Source organism: Hypanus sabinus, chromosome 12, assembly GCF_030144855.1.
Source record: "Hypanus sabinus isolate sHypSab1 chromosome 12, sHypSab1.hap1, whole genome shotgun sequence".
NCBI lineage: Eukaryota > Metazoa > Chordata > Chondrichthyes > Myliobatiformes > Dasyatidae > Hypanus > Hypanus sabinus.
Window position 1 is genome coordinate 24933881 of NC_082717.1, and position 19594 is coordinate 24953474.

At 42.9% G+C, this 19594-nt stretch overlaps 1 protein-coding gene across 1 annotated transcript in view; it reads left to right on the top strand.

Annotated features, from left to right (window-relative positions):
* LOC132403320 (formin-2-like) overlaps positions 1-19594 on the top strand; it is a 392743-nt gene that overhangs the window by 60200 nt on the left and 312949 nt on the right. The window contains 1 exon segment of the mRNA XM_059986771.1: positions 14582-14726. Coding sequence (XP_059842754.1) covers positions 14582-14726 — 145 coding nt within the window.

The window sequence follows — 19594 nt, forward strand, 5'->3', positions numbered from 1 at the left end:
CCCTTTGAGCCTTCACTCTGCTCCTGGCTCACTCTAGTGCCCGCAAACGATGCTGCCCCCTCTTTAAGGCTGTATCCTATTTAAACCTTTCCTGTTTCACTGTCCGATGTCACATGCCTGTGCAGTCCCGCCTCTCAACTCTGAGAAGTCAAGTCACTTTTATTGTAATTTCGACCATAACTGCTGGTACAGTACATAGTAAAAATGAGACAACGTTTTTCAGGACCATGGTGTTACATGACACAGTACAAAAACTAGACTGAACTACAAAAAAAAACAACACAGAGAAAAGAAAAACGCACAACTACACTAGACTACAGACCTACACAGGACTGCTTGAAGTGCACAAAAACAGTGCAGGCATTACAATAAATAATAAATAGGGCAAGATGTCTGTCCAGGCTCTGGGTATTGAGTCTGATAGCTTGGGGGAAGAAACTGTTAGATAGTCTTGTTGTGACAGCCCGAGTGCTTTGGAGCTTTTTCCCTGATGGCAGGAGGGAGAAGAGATTTTATGAGGGGTGCATGGGGTCCATCATAATGCTGTTTCCTTTGCTGGTGCAGCGTGTAGAGTAACTGTCCGTGATGGCGGGAAGAGAGACCCCAATGATCTTCTCAGCTGATCTCACTATCCGCTGCAGGGTCTTGCAATCCGAGTTGGTGGAACTTCCGAACCAGGCAGTGATGCAGCTGCTCAGGATGCTCTCAATGCAACCCCTGTAGAATGTAATGAGGATTGGGGGTGGGAGATGGACTTTCCTCAGCCTTCGCAGAAAGTCGAGATGCTGCTAGGCTTTCTTTGCTATGGAGCTGGTGTTGAGGGACCAGGTGAAATTCTCTGTCAGGTGAACACCAAGAAATTTGGTGCTCTTAACGATTTCTACCAAAGACCTGTTGATGTTCAGCAGGGAGTGGTTGCTCTGTGCCCTCCTGAAGTCAACAACCATCTCTTTTGTTTTGTTCACATTCAGAGACAGGTTGTTGGCTCTGCACCAGTCCATTAGCCACTGCACCTCCTCTCTGTAAGCTGACTCGTTGTTCTTGCTGATGAGACCCACCATAGTCGTGTCATCGGCGAACTTGATGTGGTTCGAGCTGTGTGTTGCTGCACAGTCGTGGGTCAGTAGAGTGAACAGCAGTGGACTGAGCATGCAACCCTGGGGGGGGGGGGCATTCTGAGTGTAATAGTGATAGAGATGCTGCTCCCAATCCGGACTGACTGAGGTCTCCCAGTCAGGAAGTCTAGGATCCAGTCGCAGAGGGAGGTGCTCTGAAGAAGAAAAAAAATCAAAATGGCTCCTGTCGCACTCTAGACTTCCTTCTAGACTTGCATAGTTCAGATCTCTGTAGCCTCGTCAGAAACTGGAGGAGTTGGTGACCTTTCCTGATTGTAGGATGTTCTCTGGAACCATGAGAGGTTGCACAAGATGTGAAATCCCAGGAGTTTGAAATGGCTGTCAATTTCCACTGCTCTGCCACTGTTGCAAAGAGTGGTGAGAGTTCTCCTGAGGATGATAAACCATCTCCTTGTTGGTGCTGAAGAGGTTATTTGCTTCATAACTGGCTTCCAGCTCTTCCATTTCCTCTGTAGGGTGTCTTGTTGTGGTTGGTGATCAGTACTGCCACTGTTGTGTTATCAGTGAACTTACCAATGTGATCCCTCAGATTTTCCAGAGCTCTTTGAAGATGTAAGGAGCAGGGTTTATCAAAAGAACCTGTATGAGCATTTTTCAAAAGGCGTTGACAAGCTGCTACATTAAAGTAAAGCAAGTGTGCAAATGGTTATAGTAATAGATGTGTTCAATCATTTTTTCTGCAAAGAAGTATTTTTAAGTGGTAAAATGGGTAATACAAACAACTTTGTAATTCAATTTTATTCAAAACATTAGTTTAAGATTTTTAAAATATATATATATTTGTGTGTGTGTATGTGTGTGTGTGTATGTATATATATATATATATATATATATATATATATACTACCCGCACCAGCAGCCTCCATGTCCAGCACATAATTCTCTGTAGCCTACGCCATCCCACCAAGTGGTGGGATGGCGTAGGCTACAGAGAATTATGTGCTGGACATGGAGGCTGCTGGTGCGGGTAGTCGATGAAGTAACAGCTACTGTCCCAGGTCCAGATGAGTTGTAACCTGGATGGGAGATATACTTATATAAAACTACGCCATCCCCAGTGGGATCCCACCAACAAACACACCTTTCCCTCCTCCCCCCCACCCCCGCTTTCTGCAGGGATCACTTCCTTTGTGACTCCTTTGTCCATTTGTCCCTGCTCACTGATCTCTCTCCTGGCACTTATCTGTAAGTGGAGCAAGGTGACACCTGCCGCTATACCACCTCCCTCACTACCATTCAGGGCCCCAAGCAGTCCCTCCAAGTGAGGTGACACTTCACCTGTGAGTCTGGGGTCATCTACTGTATCTGGAGCTTCCAGTATGGCCTCTTCTATATTGGTGATGTCTGACATGCACCAAGCTCTGTCTGAAAAGGTGGGATCTCCCACTGGCCACCCATTTTAATTCTACTTCCTATTCCCATTCTGACGTGTCAGTCCATGCCCGCCTCTGCTGCTGTGATGAGGCCACACTCGTGTTGGAGGAGCAACACCTTGTATTCTGTCTGGGTAACCTCCAACCCAATGGCATGAACATCGATTTCTCAAACTTCCAGTTATGCGCACCCCCTCCAACACATTCACCATTCCCCATTACAAACTCCCCCTCTCACCTTATGCCCCTCCCCCTTTTCATTCATTCATGGCCTTCTGTTCTCTCCTATCACATTCCCCTTCTCCAGCCGTTTATCTTTCACCAATTGACTTCCCAGAACTTCACCTCTCCCCCCCCACCCCAGTTTCACCTATCGCCTTGTACACAAGCTTATCACTTTGTATTTCTTCCTCCCTTCCCCCACCACCTTACTCATCTTTTTCCTTCAGTCCTGATAAAGGGACTCGACCCAAGACGTTGACTACTGTTTTCCATAGATGCTGCCTGGCCAGAATTTTTATGTGGCTATGTTTCTTGTGGCTTGGAAAAAGTCCTAAAGGAAGAGAACTTGCAGGGCTCTGGGGAGAGAGCAGGGGAGTGAAACTAATCGGATGGCTCTTTTCAAAGAACCAGCATGGACACAATGAGCCAAATACCCTCTGCTTTAACGTTTGATGAGACAATTCAGCAATGGGAGGGAACTCAAATGCACATGGAAGAAATACACTGGTGTGCTGAAACGTGAAATTCTAAATGCTGGAAGTCTGAAATACAAGCAGTGTCCTGGGAACAATCAGCCGGGCTATCCAGGTCTGAACTTGTTACATTTAGGTTTCTGAGTCGTCTTCTGTTTGCTTCTAGTGTTAACTGAGTTTTATTGGAAGTAGTAGTGATGGCTCTCTCATCGGAAATGTGTTTATATGCTTGGGTGCACATCATAATTGTGACATTTGGTACTAATGCACTGCATAGCCAGTTGGAAATTAGTGAAGCATGGAAATATTCTTGAACTGATGCCAAGTAAAGTCAAGTCCTGTGGTCAGGTTAAAGTGAGTTCTTGCAAATCATTGAACAGACTTCATTCTGGGTTTAGCTGCTTGCCAATGCCTCAGAAAGAAAGGAAAATTTGAATTTGTTTTTAGTTGTGGGATGCTTTATTGTATTAAGTTATAGTGTCATAGAAAATTATAGCACAGAAACATGCCTCTTGGCCCAACTGGTCCATGCTGAACTATTTAGACTGCCTGCTCCCATTGACTTGCTTCAGGAACAAAACCCAACATACCCCACCGTCCATGTACTGAGCCAAACTTTTCTTTAGCATTTACATTGAGCTCTCATGCATCACTTGTGCTGGCAGCTCATTCTATCCTCTCAGCCTTGTAAGTGAAGGAGTTTGTCTCGTGTTCCTTTTAAACTTTTCACCTTCCACCCTTAACCCATGACTTCTGGTTGTAGTCCCATCCAACCTCTGGAAAGAGTTAGTGTTGACGCTCGTTAGTGGTTAGTTTTAATAGTTAAAATAAGAATTATTTACACTTCACACAAGTTTCAACATATTGCATCTTAGTCTTGTGAGCTAATTCAAATTCCATCAATTTCTAATGCACTTAAGCTTTTAGTGATTCTTGTTCAAGCTATAGAGTATTGCAATGACTTCTGGGAGTCCTGCTTTCTTCCTGCTTTTCCTTTTGTGTGTATTATTTGCTTTTTCCTTTCTCTTGTGCGCCTTTTATTTATTTATTTTTAAAATTGGGGTCTTGTGGTTTCTTGCTTTGTGGCAACCTGTAAGCAAATAGATCTCAAGGTTGTATAATTTATACATTATTTGATAATAAATCTATTCTGAAGATGTACTATTTGGTTATGGCTGCCAGTGTAGTTGATGAGAAGAATTAGTCATTGAATAATACATCATGGGAGCTGGCCCTTCAGCCCATCTCAACCATGCTGATTGATGTCTTCTCAAGCTAGTCCCTTTTGCAAGTGTATGGCCCATATTCTTCTGAACCTTTGCTTATCCTGCATCTGGCTGAATGTTTTTTAAACATTGTGTTCACTTCTACAACATTCTCTGACAACTTGTCTCATATATACACCACCCTCTGTGTTGAGGAGGGGGCAAATAATCCACTGGATTGTCTTTAAATCTTTCCCCTGAATTTAAACCTATGCCCTCGAGTGCTTAAGCTGCCCTACCCTTGAGGAAAAAGGTGAGCATTTATTTCATCCACGCCTCTGCTTTTATGAACCTCTATAAGGCACCCTCAGCCTCCTTGGCTCCAGAGAAAATAACCCCAGCCTAACTACTCTCTCCATGGAACTACAGCCCTTCAATCCTGGCAACATGCTTGTAAACCTTCTGCACCACCTTCAGCTTAATCAACATTGATGGGCATCTATGAAAGAACTGATGAAATGGGCTTTTTGGACTTTGAGTATCAATTTGATGAGCCAATTAACCTCCCATAGTTTTTTTTATATAAAAAGTAAATTAAATAAATGTTTATGGCATAAACATGGTCAAGATGATCCGGGCCATGCTCTTGCTGCTCCTCTCAGGAATTTTTGTAGAGTCTCAAGACTGTCATTACCAGGTTCAAGAACAGTTATGACCCCTCAGCCGTCAGGCTTTTGAGGATAAACTTCACTTTCCCCTGTAATTTAAATGTTCCCATAACCTACGCACTCACTTTCAAGGATACTATTTCATATTCTCAATATTGCTCATTATCCTTTTTCCTTTTGTATTTAGTTTTGCACTTTGGTATGTTTGTCCTATTCGTGACAGTCATTCATTGATTCTTTGTTTCCTGTATTTCCTGTGAATGCCTGCAAGAAAAGGAATTTTGTTGTATGCAGTGCCATGTACTTTGAAGATTTACTTTGAACTTTGTTCTTGTGCCTCTAAGAGAGATTGTAGGATTCACTTTTAGAATGAAGTACAGACTTTGCTGAAACAGTGAGATTAAAGACCAATCCCTCAAACAATTTAACCTTGTTTTCTTGCAATTTTTAATTCTTTGGAAATATACCAGTAAATTATTTTAATTCCATGCCAATTAGTTGAAGTGCAAGAAGTGCATCCAGCTGCAGCTTCTAACACTATGTTAAGGAGATGGAGCTGGAAATGGATGAACTCCAGATCATTCAGGAGGCTGAAGGGGTGACAGATAAGACATAGAGGGGTAATTACACCTAACATGCAGGGCACAAGAAACTGACAGTAAGGAAGGGGAAGGGAGTTCAGGAACCAATGCTAAGTACCTTAGTGGTCATTCCCCTCAGCAACAGGTATCACTTTGGATATGGTTGGAGGGGTTGACCTAGCAGAGGAAAGTCAGTGGTCTGGTCTCTGGCATGGAGTCTGCTTCTGTGACTCACAAGGGAAGGGTGGGGGGGGGGCGTTGGTGGAGAAGAAGCACACTGTCATGATAGATGATACATCAGTATAATGGACAGGAGGTTTGGTGGGCAAGAGGGGGATACCCAAATGGTATGTTGCCCCAGGGTCTGGGATACCTCAAACTGAGACCTCAGCATTCTGAAATTGGAGGGCGAACAGCCAGAAGAATGTTCAGTAAGTGCATAGTGAGTTGAGGAAGCTGGGTGCTAAGTTAAAGGGCAGGACCTCCAGAGTTACGATCTCAAGATTGCCACCCGTGCCACATGCTTGTGAGACCAGAACTGGGAAGATTGTACAATTACATATGTAGCTAAGGTGTTGGTGTAGGAATGAGGGCATAAGATCTTTAAATCAGCAGACTCTCTTCCAAGGAGGATGGTCCTGTACAGATGGGATAGGATTGACCCACAGGTGGACTAATATCCTATCGTGAAGATTTATTAATTCTGCACATTGGGGTTTAAACTAGTTGCAAGGGGATGGGAACCAGAGTGCCAGAAAAGTTGGTGCAGAAGTTGTGGAGCTAGATGTCAGTAAGACCTCAGTTAGCAATCAAAAGGTTGAGCAGGGAGCAGCTGATGTCCTGAGCTGCTTAATTTTAATGCATGAAGTATCGTAGGAAAGATGGATAAAGGTGAAGATGAGGTAGCTGGTTTACAAACAGAGGCGATGTGTTGAGGAGAGGCTGATGATGGGGCAAAATTACAGTCACAGTATGAGTTGCAATGTTAAAGGTGGACAACCAGGGTGAATACAGGACTAAAGGGGCTGTATCTGCCAGCAGTATACGGATAGTTGCAGATTGGCAGGTATAATGTAGGCATCACTGATTCTTGGCTGAGAGATTATAGCTGGGAGCATAACGTCCAAGGAAGTGCATTGTATCAAAAAGATAGGCAGAGGGGGTGGCATAGCTCTGTTGGTTTTAAAAAATGAAATCAAATCATTAGAGGTGACAGTTGGAAAGTGTTGAATGATTGTAGATAGAGCTAAGGAACTGTAAGGGTAAAAAGACCCTGATAGGCCCCCTAACCAGTAAGGATGTGGGGTATAAATTAAGTAGGGAGACAGAAAATGCATGCCAAAAGGGCAATGTTACAATCCTAGGGGATTTCAATATGCAGATGGGGGGAAAATCGGGTTGGTGCTGGATTACAGGAGGGGGAATTTATAGAGTGCCTATGAGATGGGCATTTTAGAGCAGCTTGTAGTTGGGCCCACTGGAGGATTAGTTATTCTGTGTTGGGTGTTGTGCAATGAACCAGAACTGGAACATGGAAACAGAAATACATGAAACTGAGGTGCAAAGGGACTTGGGAGTCCTTGTGCAGGATTCCCTGAAGGTTAATTTGCAGCTTGAGTCTGTAATGAAGAAGGTAAAAGTGATGTTAGCATTCATTTCGAGAGGACTAGAATATAAAAGCAAGGATGTAATGTTGAAACTTTATGAAGGACTGGTGAGGCCTCACTTGGAGTATTATGGGCAACTTTGGGCCCCTTAGAAAGGATGTGCCAAAACTGGAGAGAATCCAAAGGAGGTTTATAAAATGATTCGAGGATTGAATGGCTTTCATATGAAGCGTGATGGATCTGAGTCTGTATTCACTAGAATTCAAAAGTAAGAGGGTTGACCTCATTGAATTCTTCTGAATGGTGAAAGGCCTTGATAGAATGAATGTGGTGGTGGAGTCCAACACCCAAGGACGCAGGTTCAGAATAGAGATGTATCCTTTTAGAAGGGAAATGAGGAGTAATATATTTTACTGGAGTGGTGAATTTGGAGTTCTTTGCCACAGGAAGCTGTGGAGGTGAAGACTTTATGTATATTTCTGTAAGCTTGTGACAGATACCTGACTGGTCAGGGATGTGGGGAGAAGGCAGGAGATTGGGGCTGAGAGGAAAATTGGTTCAGCCATGAAGAAATGGTGGAGCAGGTTGGATAGGCCAAGTGGCCTAATTCTGCTGTTATAACTTGTGGTCTTGTGGTCTAAGTATTGCAAATAATGGTAGTCCAACTGTAGCATGTTGGGTATGCAAACGCCTGTAAATCACTAATACACTGCCAACCTTTTAGACTTAAGTTACCTATTGAAGCAGATTGAAAAGCTTGAGCACATAGACATTAAGAGAGGATGTGCTGGAGCTTTCAGAAAGCATCAAGTTGGATAACTCATCAGGACTGGAAGAGATGTACCCTAGGCTACCATGGGAAGCAAGGGAGAAGATTGCTGAGCCTCTAGCATTGATCTTTGCATCATCAATGGGGATGAGAAAGGTTTTGACGGGTTGCAGATGTTCCCTTATTCAAGAAAGGGAGTAGAGATAGCCCAGGAAATTATAGACCAGTGAGTCTTACTTCAGTGGTTGGTAAGCTGATGGAGAAGATCCTGAGGCAGAATTTATGAACATTTGTAGAAGCATAATATGATTAGGAATAGTCAGCAAGGCTTTGTGAAAGGCAGATTGTGTCTCTTGAGCCTGACTGAATTTGAGGATGTGACTAAACACATTTAAGATAGAGCCGTAGATGTAGTGTATATGGAATTCAGCAAGGCATTTGACAAGGTGCCTCATGCAAGGCTTATTGAGAAAGTAAGGAGGCATGGGATCCAAGGGGACATTGCCTTGTGGATCCAGAACTGGCTTGCGCACAGAAGGCAAAGAGTGGTTGTAGACGGGTCGTATTCAGCTTGGAGGTTGGTGACTAGTGGTGTGCCTCAGGGATCTGTTCTAGGACATCTGCTCTTCATGATTTTTATAAATGACCTGGATGAAGTGGAGGGATGGGTTAGTAAATTTGCTGATGACAAAGGTTGGGGGTTTTGTGGATAGTGTGGAGGGCTGTCAGAAGTTACAGCGGGATATTGATAGGATACAAAACTGGGCTGAGAAGTGGCAGTTGGAGTTCAACCCAGATAAGTATGAGGTGGTTCATTTTGGTAGGTCAAATATGACAGCAAAATATAGTATTAATGGTAAGACTCTTGGCAGTGTGGAGGTTCAGAGGGATCTTGGGGTCTGAGTCCATACTGCACTCAAAGCTGCTGCACAGATTGACTCCTGTGAAGAAGGCATATGGTGCATTGTCCTTCATCAACCGTGGGATTGAGTTTAAGAGCTGAGAGGTAATGTTGTAGCTGTATAGGACCCTGGTCAGACACCACTTGGAATACTGTGCTCAGTTCTGATCACCTCACTACAGGAACAATATGGAAACTATAGCAAGGGTGCAGAGAAGATTTGACAAGGACGGTGCCTGAATTAGAGATCATGCCTTATGAGAATAGATTGCGTGAGCTTGGCCTTTTCTCCTTGGAGTGACGGAGGATGAGGGGTGACCTGATAGAGCTGTATAAGATGATGAGGGGCATTGATTGTATGGATAGCCAGAGGCTTTCTTCCCCCAGGGCTAAAATGGCTGACATGAGAGGGCACAATTTTAAGGTGCTTGGAAGTAGGTACAGAGGAGATGTCGGGGCTAAGCTTTTCTATGCAGAGAGTGGTGAGTGCATGGAATGAGCTGCTGGTGATGGTGGTGGAGGCAGATTCTTTAGGGTCTTTTAAGAGACTCCTGGACAGGTACATAGAGATCAGAAAAAATAGTGCTATGGGTAACCCAAGGTAATTTCTAAAATAAGTACATGTTCAGCACAGTATTTTGGGCTGAAGGGCCTGTATTGTGCTGTAGGTTTTCTGTTTCTAATTTATAAAGGAGAACTTGCTGATTTTCCTTTATTCTTGCAAGTTAATGGACACAGCATTCTTTCTCTTGCTGTTGGAAGAACAAGAAATAGTTAAACTTAAGTTATAACCAAATCCTTTTTATTCCAATTACTGTTTCACACAGAATTTAACTGTTGGCTACAGGTTTGAATCAACTCCTGCTCTTCCTGAAATTGCACCTGGTGGCAATCTGGGGAATTCAAATTAATACTAAACATGTCTATATTTATGTCAATTAGGCTTTCAAAATAAACTAGCCTTGTTAGTCTTGTTGCTGCTGCCTTTGAACATCGGCTAGCAAATTCATATTGCAGCTTTATGAAACATTGGTTAAGCCACATTTGAAGTACTGTGAATTTCTGCTCTGCACAGTATCGGAAGGTTTGAACAGGAGAGAATGTTGAAGAGATTTACTGGGCTGTTGATGAGGTTGGATAGACTAGGTTTGTTGACCCTGGACTGAAGGAGAATGAGGAATGACTTGATGGATGTAAATTGGATTCTGCTTTAATTGTGCAATTCATTAACCAAGGCAGCATCTTATTTGGGACAGCTCTTTAAGAGCAAAAACTAATCGATTAAATAGTTGGGATTTCCTTTGGGACTCAGTGCCACTTAATCAGGAGACTGATGCTGAACAGTTTCTAACAAGTTTCAGTCGTGTGCGCTTGTTTGTCTGTTGGACCCTACACCATGTTTGGAGTGAACAGTTTTTAAATGGTGCCAGTGATGTGTGCTTGTGTTCAAAAAGCAGTGATTTTTGTCACTGATAGTTAAAAAGAAATAAGCAGAATGACAATTCAGAATTTGCTCACTGTGGTTTCAAGCATTGAAACATGAAGATGCCAATAAAGTGAAAATGAAGCTCCCTCTGCAAGTTAAGAACTATGAAGAGCAGCACAGAATGTTTGAGCAATGCAACAGGCCCGGCAGCATCTATGAGGTATTACAAATGCAGCAGCAATGAATATGGAACTGAGACAGGGTTTCAAACAAATCCCGAGATTTATTAACCTCTGCTCAAACTTAAAGTAAACAAACGACTAACTTAACCGGAAGTTAACCGTTAGGCGGCAATATCTAATACACGGTCAAACTTAAAAACTGTTCTTAGAGTTCTCATCCAAGCACAGACTTAAAGTGATAAATTCAAAAGTCCACGTGATTTATAAAGTCATTAAGGAGAGACTTCCCCCGAAACAATGATTCATTCGCAGTAACGACAATCTGCCAATCCCACAGCTGAGAGATGCCTTGTTCGAAGAAATCACAAAGAAATGGAAAGGAACTGACCTTTTGACTGGAGGGTGGTCACTGCACAAACCTTTCCGACTTTGCAGGGGTTTAAACTCAAAAGTGCAAGCTACCATTCCTGAATGAAGTCAAAGGTCTACCATTCCCAAAATGCAGAACTACATTAACTTTATCCAATCCTTTGAACTCCAGTAATGCCTTCACTCTCCAATACTACACTGTAAGGGAAAAATAAATGTGCAACAAATAAAGTCTGTGAAGCCTCTACACCTCCGACCGACAACAACAACATTTCACAAAAATAAAAATGAGAACTGCGTCAGTCACGGTTTTGGTTTAAATACTGTTTGGAACATGCCACTACATGACATAACATCACCCCACGGTCATGAGACAATTACATCATCCCACTCACAAGACCATTACATCATCCCTCTGGCCCATGTTCAAACTGAGTATGTAATGGGGAGAAAGGTACAGTTGATGTTTCAGGCTGAAAAGTTGACTCTACTTTTTCCCCCATAGATACTGCCTGGCCTGTTGAGTCCATCCAGAATTTTGTATGTTGCTTGGGTTTCCAGCATCTGCAGATTTTCTCTTGTTTGTGATGGGAACTCTGAAGAACTTGACACCAGTTGTCTGTGCTGATTCTGTTCTTCTGGTCAGTCAAAAGAAAACAGCAGTATACACTGGATGAATTCCTTTGACAAGTATTGGGAACTAATGTGGTTTTATAGTACTGTCTTAGAATTGGTGGTGTTCTAATTTGTTCTGCATTTCATTTAAATATTGCTCATTTAAGCACTTTTTTTGTAGTTTTTAGATGCCCGTTTAACACTTTTCTGTGAAAATTCAGCTAGTTGGGGTAGCTGCTTAAGTGGGCCAACATGTCCTGGTCCTTGTGTCCAAAGTAACTGGACTCCACTGTATATAAAATTCAGAGACTGTATTGATGTCAAATTTTTCCCATAGTAGGGTATCAAAACCAAAGGTATAGGGCTCAGATGAAAGGCAAGGGAAGGGAGGGGAATTATTTTGCACTGATGTATGGAACTCACTACCAGATGTGGTGGAATTTGATGCAATCACTACATCTGACTTATTGAGATGCAATCTGAAATGAGTTCCTCTGGCCCTATGAACTACATAACCCAACAAGTTCCGATTTAACCCAAGCTTTATCACAGAACGATTGACAATGATCAATTAACCCATCAACTGGCATGTCTTTGGACTGTGGAAGGAAACCAGAGCACTCGGGAAACTCACCTGGTCAAGGGGAGAGCATGCAATCTCCTTGCAGACAGCAGCAGGATTTGAACCCAGGATGCTGGCACTGTAAAGCATTGTGCTATCCACTAGACAGGAACTCGAATGGGCAAGGCATCGGATAGCGCCTGAATGTGAGCGGTAGGGATTAATGCAGATTGACAACAAGGTTGACATAGATGTGCTGGACTGAAGGGCCCGATTCTGTGCTTTAAAACTCTTTCTCTGTTCTTAGTAATGTGGTTGACATTTATTTGCCTTCTGAAAAAGCTTAGCAAGCCATTCTTTCTGATGCATGCCACATCAAGTGAAGAAATTCAGAAGCTGCTGTGACACATCCATATAGTTGATTGGGTCAAAATTCTGCAGTTCGCTAGGTTGCTGACAAAATTGAGTGAACCCATCTCTTCCCTCCTCCCTCTACTTACCCCTCAACACATAGTGGGAACCCTGGTATCTTGAGCTGTACTTTTATTAGAAGTGATGTACTTCCACCTGCAGAAATTTGTAACTGCTTATTCTAATCAGCTCATATTTACAGCAAAAAGTTCTTTTCAAGAAACTTGGTGCTGGGAACAGGGTGTAATAGAACATTAGGGTTTAATTCTCGTTCTGAGTGGTGCTGGGATTTACTCTGTTAACTGAATGGAACACAGGAGTTAATGCTGAATGTGGAAAGTCTTGGACAAATTGAAGTATCAGGAGTTTAAAAAGTGAGATTTCTGCTTCAGCCACGAAGCTGACTGAAACAGTGAATCCTACAGGAGCATATGTAAATTGACTTTTTTTCGCCTCTCTCAACCAGCCTGCTGTTTGCTTTGACCAGTCAGCATTCATTTTTGAGTGACCCTGCAGAGTCTGTCATTTGACTGCTGTGGGTGTGTGCCTGGCATAAGCAACTAGTTTGTATGTGGGTAGTTCGACGGTGACTGGTGCTGCTGCACACAGGCTGAGAATTTGTCGCAGGAGAGGATCGGTATGTCAGTGCAACCTGGTGCTTTTCATGATTTAGTACACCCTTGCTCTTTTGTGCTCCAGTGCTGGATCAGTTACATTGGAAGTTAATCTCATTGGTTTGTCTGCGGCACATCTCCAAGCCCTGCAGTGGCCAGAGGCTCCATGATGCAGCAAGATGTGAGTGAAATCTGGAACGCAAAGCAGTGGAAAGCTTGAAGAATAATTTAAAGCATTAAAGGATTATTCTGCTGCTCTTTGCTGGACTGTGGAAACATAACAGCACAATATTTGATCATGAACAAAAGATGGAAGTCGTCATTGAAACTTCAAGTCCAGGAGACAAAATAATGGGTGTGTTTGCAATAACTGCAGCAAATGTGTGTGTTTTAAAATAATAGGGCAGTTTGGTGGTCCTGTGGGCTGGCTGATGCCCTGAGCAATAAATGGGCGATGGCTGGGAGTATTGCTTCGAACTCTGACGTAACTGAATGGAAGGAGACAGCTGCTTCAAATCATTATGGGTTTCAGCAGGTTAGGGGAGAAGCAAAACAAACTACATTACAACATGAGGTCTCCATTCAGTCGTTAAAGGCAGAAATGAACAACAATCAAGTTGGTACCTGTGATGTGATTGATGTGGAGAGTTGCGGTGAAGAAGCAAGTGGTGATGGAATTTTCAGCTCATTAATCAGTCAACATCAGATTTTATCTGGTATAGAGGAAATTGCCGTAAGAACTGAACTGGATAATTCCAATAACAATAACTGGTCCTCTCCTTCCCCTTTCACAGGCTCAAAAGGCAGCATGCCTGATATTTTCTCAAGTTTGCTAGATCTGAGGAAGGACCCCAGATGGGGTGATAGAGAGACTTGGAGAAAAGTGAAACAGGCAGGTGCTGCCCTTGCTCTTTTGAGATTGAAGAAAGCTGTCCGGCAAACACTGGGTGAGTTGGTGAGCATCCCAGCCTGTGATCTGCATCTGCAGACTAAGGAAAGACAACTGTCCACCTCCACAGCTGGCATTCTTGGGCAGGTAAACAAAGCTGGCTTAACACTGAAGGAAAGGAAAATGTACATTTGTACACTGTCTTTTTGGGAGATGCTCCATTCTTTACAGTTAATTGGATCTGAAGCTAGATTACATCAGTATTACAAGGTAATACAGCAGGTAGTTTTCATAAATTCTTGCACATGGCAATGTTATTTATTGTACAAGGTTTAATTTGCATAAGAAATCTAGCTCAAATTTCATTTGATGTTATGGGGATTGTTCCTAGTATATTGGGATTACTTGAAGGTGAGTCTTTTTGAGGTAAAAGCCATTATTTTGAATTATATCTTCTTACTGCAGGTATCCTCAATTTTAGTTGGTATTTCTAGCCTGTTTTTTCCTACTCGAGGTGAGCTGTTTGCATCATTGAACTTTTGAGAGCTTAATGCTTTTGTTTTTTTTCTTGAAAACAGCAGGACAAGTTGTACACATGGGCAGCTGTCAGCCAGCCAACTCAGTCACGTGACCACGGGGAAGATCGGATCCCTGGGAGAATTCAGACAGTGTGGCCGCCTTCAAAGCCCTGGGCAGAAGGAAAACTGAAGTATGTAGAATCAGGTGAGGGAATGGTTCACAGTTTTGATTGGGGGAAGATGAGAGAAAGCTGTATTTGAAAACTGGCCTTCATAAGGAATGGCCACTTGACCCTACAGGTCTCTGTGCCATTTATGAGAACATCTCTGATCTCCCTCAATACGTTGCCACACCACATTTGTATCCTTAATATCCCCTAATAATGAGATATGTAGGTCTCTCTTTAAATGAACTGAGTGGGCCTCCATAGTCAATTGTGCATTCCACCCACTGTATGAATAAATATCATCTTGTTTACGACGCAAGTGGCAAGCACCTTTTGAAATTGACCTCTAGTCAGCCAAGGAAAGCATTCTATTAATTCCAGGAAGAAGTTTGCAAATTTCAGTAAGATCTCCTCATTTTTCTAAACTTGGATGAATGGGACACATCTCCACTCAGATGGCAAACCCACCATTCCAGGAATCTATCTAGTGAATCTATACCAACTTCCTACGGTAAAACTACTGACTCTTTGGCAGGGAGACAAAGCCGCACGATGCTCTCTGTGCATTCTCAGAAAAAAAAATCTATAAATGCATTAATACATTTTGACTCTTGTAATCAAATTCCTGTTAAGTGAAAGGCTTTGCCTTCCAAATTGTTTGTTCATCTGGTGTTCCTTGTTCCGAGTAATGTGGGCTGATTCTAGCCCAGATGTGTCTGCATTTCTAAAGACAAATGTGAAATTTGTAGTAGTTTCAAACTGTCAAAAATGAGAAAGTGAGCTTTTGGGTTTATATTTACATATAAAAATTATTTGACTTTGGTCGTTCTTCTGAAACTTGTGTCAATACAAGTGATCATGAGCCCATTGTAAAATATTTTTGTTTGCCTGCACGTGGCTTGACTGGAAGTTTTTGTATATTAAAAAAAAAAATCCCCATTAGTTCCCCACCTTGGAGAAGTACATATGATTTGAGATGCTAAGTATATTAATGGGTCAGAGTACAGGAGGAGATGGAGCTGAGTGACATGGCGTCATGACAAAAATCTTCCTTCCATGGTTAGCAAGACAAAAGAGCTGGTCATGGAGTTGAGGGGGGAAGGGGGAAACTGCAGCTGGTGCAGTAACCATGATAACAAAATAGAAGCAGGAGTGGGCCACTCGGCCCTTCAACCCTGTTCTTCCATTCTACTCATGGCTGAAGCACTGAAGACTTCCATTCCTCTTTGTCAGTTCCGTTGCATGATGCTACTCTGAAAATTTCCTTGAAAGCAAGTGACCCAAATTTAAAAAAATACAGTATTGTTATTTCAGATTGGTACATCAGTGTCAAAAGTGTAAAGGAACATGCTAGGTTTGGGCATGGTAGTGTAGTGGTTAGTATGCTTTACAATGCCACCTGCAAGACTGGGGTTCAGTTCCTGCCACAGTATGTCAGGTGTTGGTATGTTCTACCCATGACTGTATGGATTTCCTCTGGGTGTTCCAGTTTCCTCCCACATTCCAAAGACTTGCAGGTTGTGAATTGTGGGCATGCTATGTTGCTGTTGGAAGCATGATGACACTTGTGGGCTCCCTGCAGCACAATCCTCAGACGGTGGTTACCGATGCAAACACAACATTTTCCCATGTTTTGATGTACATGTGACAAAGCTGATCTTTAAATTTTTCCAAATTCTCCTTTTTATTCGAGGCGGCAACTGTTAAAATAAAAAAATCTTACCCAGGGCATTACATTGTTCTCTTCTACCCCCCCACCCAAACCAAAAATAGTCATGTCTTCTTGACTTTAACACTTAATGATTTACACAGTACTCAGATGAATCTTGTGATTTCAGCCCCCCTCCCCCCAAACATCTATTTGTAAATGGGAGTAACACAAATCACACAGTGATTGAAATAACACTGTTTCCCAGGTGTATCATATGCCGGCCTATCTGGTGTTTTCCTGACTGAGACCTTTTCTTATCTTTAGCTGCTTCAGCCTCAGGCACTCCTTATGTCTGTCCTGTTTATTTGGGGATACCACCTCCTGCCTGTCACTTGCATCGTCTCACAATTCAATTTCCTCTGCCCCCTCACTGAACTCAGCAACCTTCAATTTAAGCAGGTGCTGCTGAACGTCTTCACCCTCTGCTGGTGCTAACCAGTGAGATCACTCTGAAATGTTGGGGGGGGGGGGGTGTTTTCTGTCATTCTAGTTTCTCCAGGACACAACATGGGTGTACCACATTGTTCTTTGATATTGCTCATCATTTCTAACTTTGGAGGAACTTGCTTAAAAGCATCTGAGTACTGAGTGAATGGACAAGCTTTTCAGAAAATCTTTCCATTTCTCTCCTTGCATGCTACCATGGGCCTTCTCGCCATGGGAGTATTTGTTCCCACAAGAATGGAAGCCTCGCATTTTTCAGCCAGATCCGGGCAGACCAACATTGGTGTATCAATAGTCTGTTACTCCAAAATCTTCCAAAAACTCCAGTATGTGTCCTCATCAGCACTGAGCCACCGAATCTCAAGGGCACTGAGTGGGCATCAATGGTAAATGTGTCAAATACTGGTTGTAAAAGGATCTGTAAAGTAGCTTGACAACCTGTGTCAAGTATGGCTCTAGCATAAATGTCTTCAATCCTTATGGATAAATCAGAGCTTGGTCCCACTTAACCTTCAGGAATAGTCTCTTGATACCCTGATTGGTACATTTCCTCTCTAAGACAGCAGCCATTTCTTTAGTGGGTCCCTCCATAGTTATCCTTCTGTTTGATTAACTGCTGACTTTTGAGGGATTTTCCTATCCCTCAGTTGTACTTGAAGTGGCAATCTTCTCCACGGCATTGGTTGCTTCTCTAGTTTAAAAAAAAATTCAGGTGGTCCTACAGGTGGGTCAGGTTTCCCAGTGGATGTGTCATGTTTAACTGAAACATTGGCAGACCTCCATCGAGTCAGCTCAACTCAAAGGCTTTTTTACAGCATTCCTCAAAAACTGTCTGTTATCAGGGGTCACTTTAGTAACAGGCGACCAATGAAGACACTACTCGGCTTTAGGAAATGTTCCGCTTCTCAATCTTGTTTTCCTCCTCTATAACCTCTGAGTAATTTGGTAAAAATGGAGGGCTCATCTTGTGGATCATTTGGATACGTAGAGCAATCATGTCATGTGACTGCATGCCCTTCACAGCTTGCTCCACTCTCGAGCAGTTTCTCTCAGACAGCTGAGTTCCCCGTTTGTGCCACAGTGCAGCTGTTTCTCCAACCAGGAAAGGTTGGTAGACAACTTCTCTCCTTCCTTCAGGAGGGTGCCTAAAACGTCATAAAATCGGCTGAACTTCCTGTAAGTAGTTAGCCGAAATGGCTAATGGATCTTCTGCCTTTAGGAACCTCTATCAGCTGCTGGACCTTTTGAATTCTCCCAGACTGTTTTTTTTTTGTATTGTCTGAGCACTGCCATTTATCCAGTAACAGATGTCTGCTCAGCCGGTCTCACTCTTCAACATTGGGTGTGGGCTTAACTCCAGAGAACACTCTCAGCCTACAATATCTTTGGCTCTCTGTTGGTACACTTCAGCATTTATCACCCAGTGATGTAATAGCCGAAACTAGCTCATAAATTAACAGCTGAAGATCTTGTTAGACTTCTCACATCAGACAACTCCTTTCCTTCTCTTCACAGAAGTGAGAACAAATTATATTTGGTCTTCACCCTCAGCTACATTCCTCCCTCTCTTCCCTCTCCCCCCCCCCCCCCCCCCCATGAACTGGCATGGCCCTGCCTTTCCAGGTGCCCAGCTTCATCACATCACTGGTAGTCTGGACTAACACAATATCCTTACCAGCTGATTGGCTGTTCAATCAGTACAACTTTCCCCAATATTTTTACAGGGCTCGGCACTGCAGTTTGTGTAGTTTATGGGGAATTCAAATATTCATCCCTCTCAGAACATAAGCATAATGTGTGGATACCCTCTTCATATTGCACCAAACCTTAATCCCTACCGCATCCATAATGAACTACATTAATTACGATGTACTTCACTTTCCACATATACTAGTCTAAACAATTGCTTAAACATTCAAATAGAGTGCTCAATCAATCCTTGTACAGCATTCATGCAGCATCCAATCTCTGGATGAGCAAGCACCACACAAATGCAAAACTTTCACTGGGCTTGTAGACAAACTTAGCTCGTAAGGTAATTCTGCTAACAGCCACGTGACTCTGCAGTGAGAAAGCCACCTCATATATGTCTGGGGTCAGTATGATATAGGGTTTCACCAAACAGCAAAGCTGGAATGTTCTGAGGAGGAACCTCGATTTAGTGAATGCTGTGTAAATACTGCCCCATCCAAAGTTGTTTTTCATTAGAAAAATAACAGATGATACACCAGCATAATATTACAAAGGAAGTATATTTACCAATATTTCAACTTTCCTCGAGGACCATCTTGAATGAACTGGCTAACTCAGGAGTATGGGCACTTCTTCCCCACAATGCATTCCTTAAAATGGGGTCACTCCCTTGAGCTTCACTCTGCAGCATCTTCCCTTATGCCACACTGTGCAGTGCCCACCAAAAGACCCCAAACTAGACCACTGTCCTTCAGAATCTCACCCCGACCAGCTCTCTTGAATCTTCCACAGCACCCCACTGGGCGAAATGTTACAACACCTACCAAGACTATTCTGATGGGCTGACACAACGTTCCTAAATTAGACGAAATGGTTCCTTTAGCCAAAGCCAAAACACTTACTAACAGGACATGTTGCTTTTGCTGAAAACTGCCAAAGTAAAAGCACCTCACAGCATTGCGGTATAATTCTTAATGAGGACATTACAAGGCCATGAAGCATCTGTGGAGAGAGCAGCAGCTAATGCTTCAAGTCAGTGACTTTTATGTCAATTGAGGG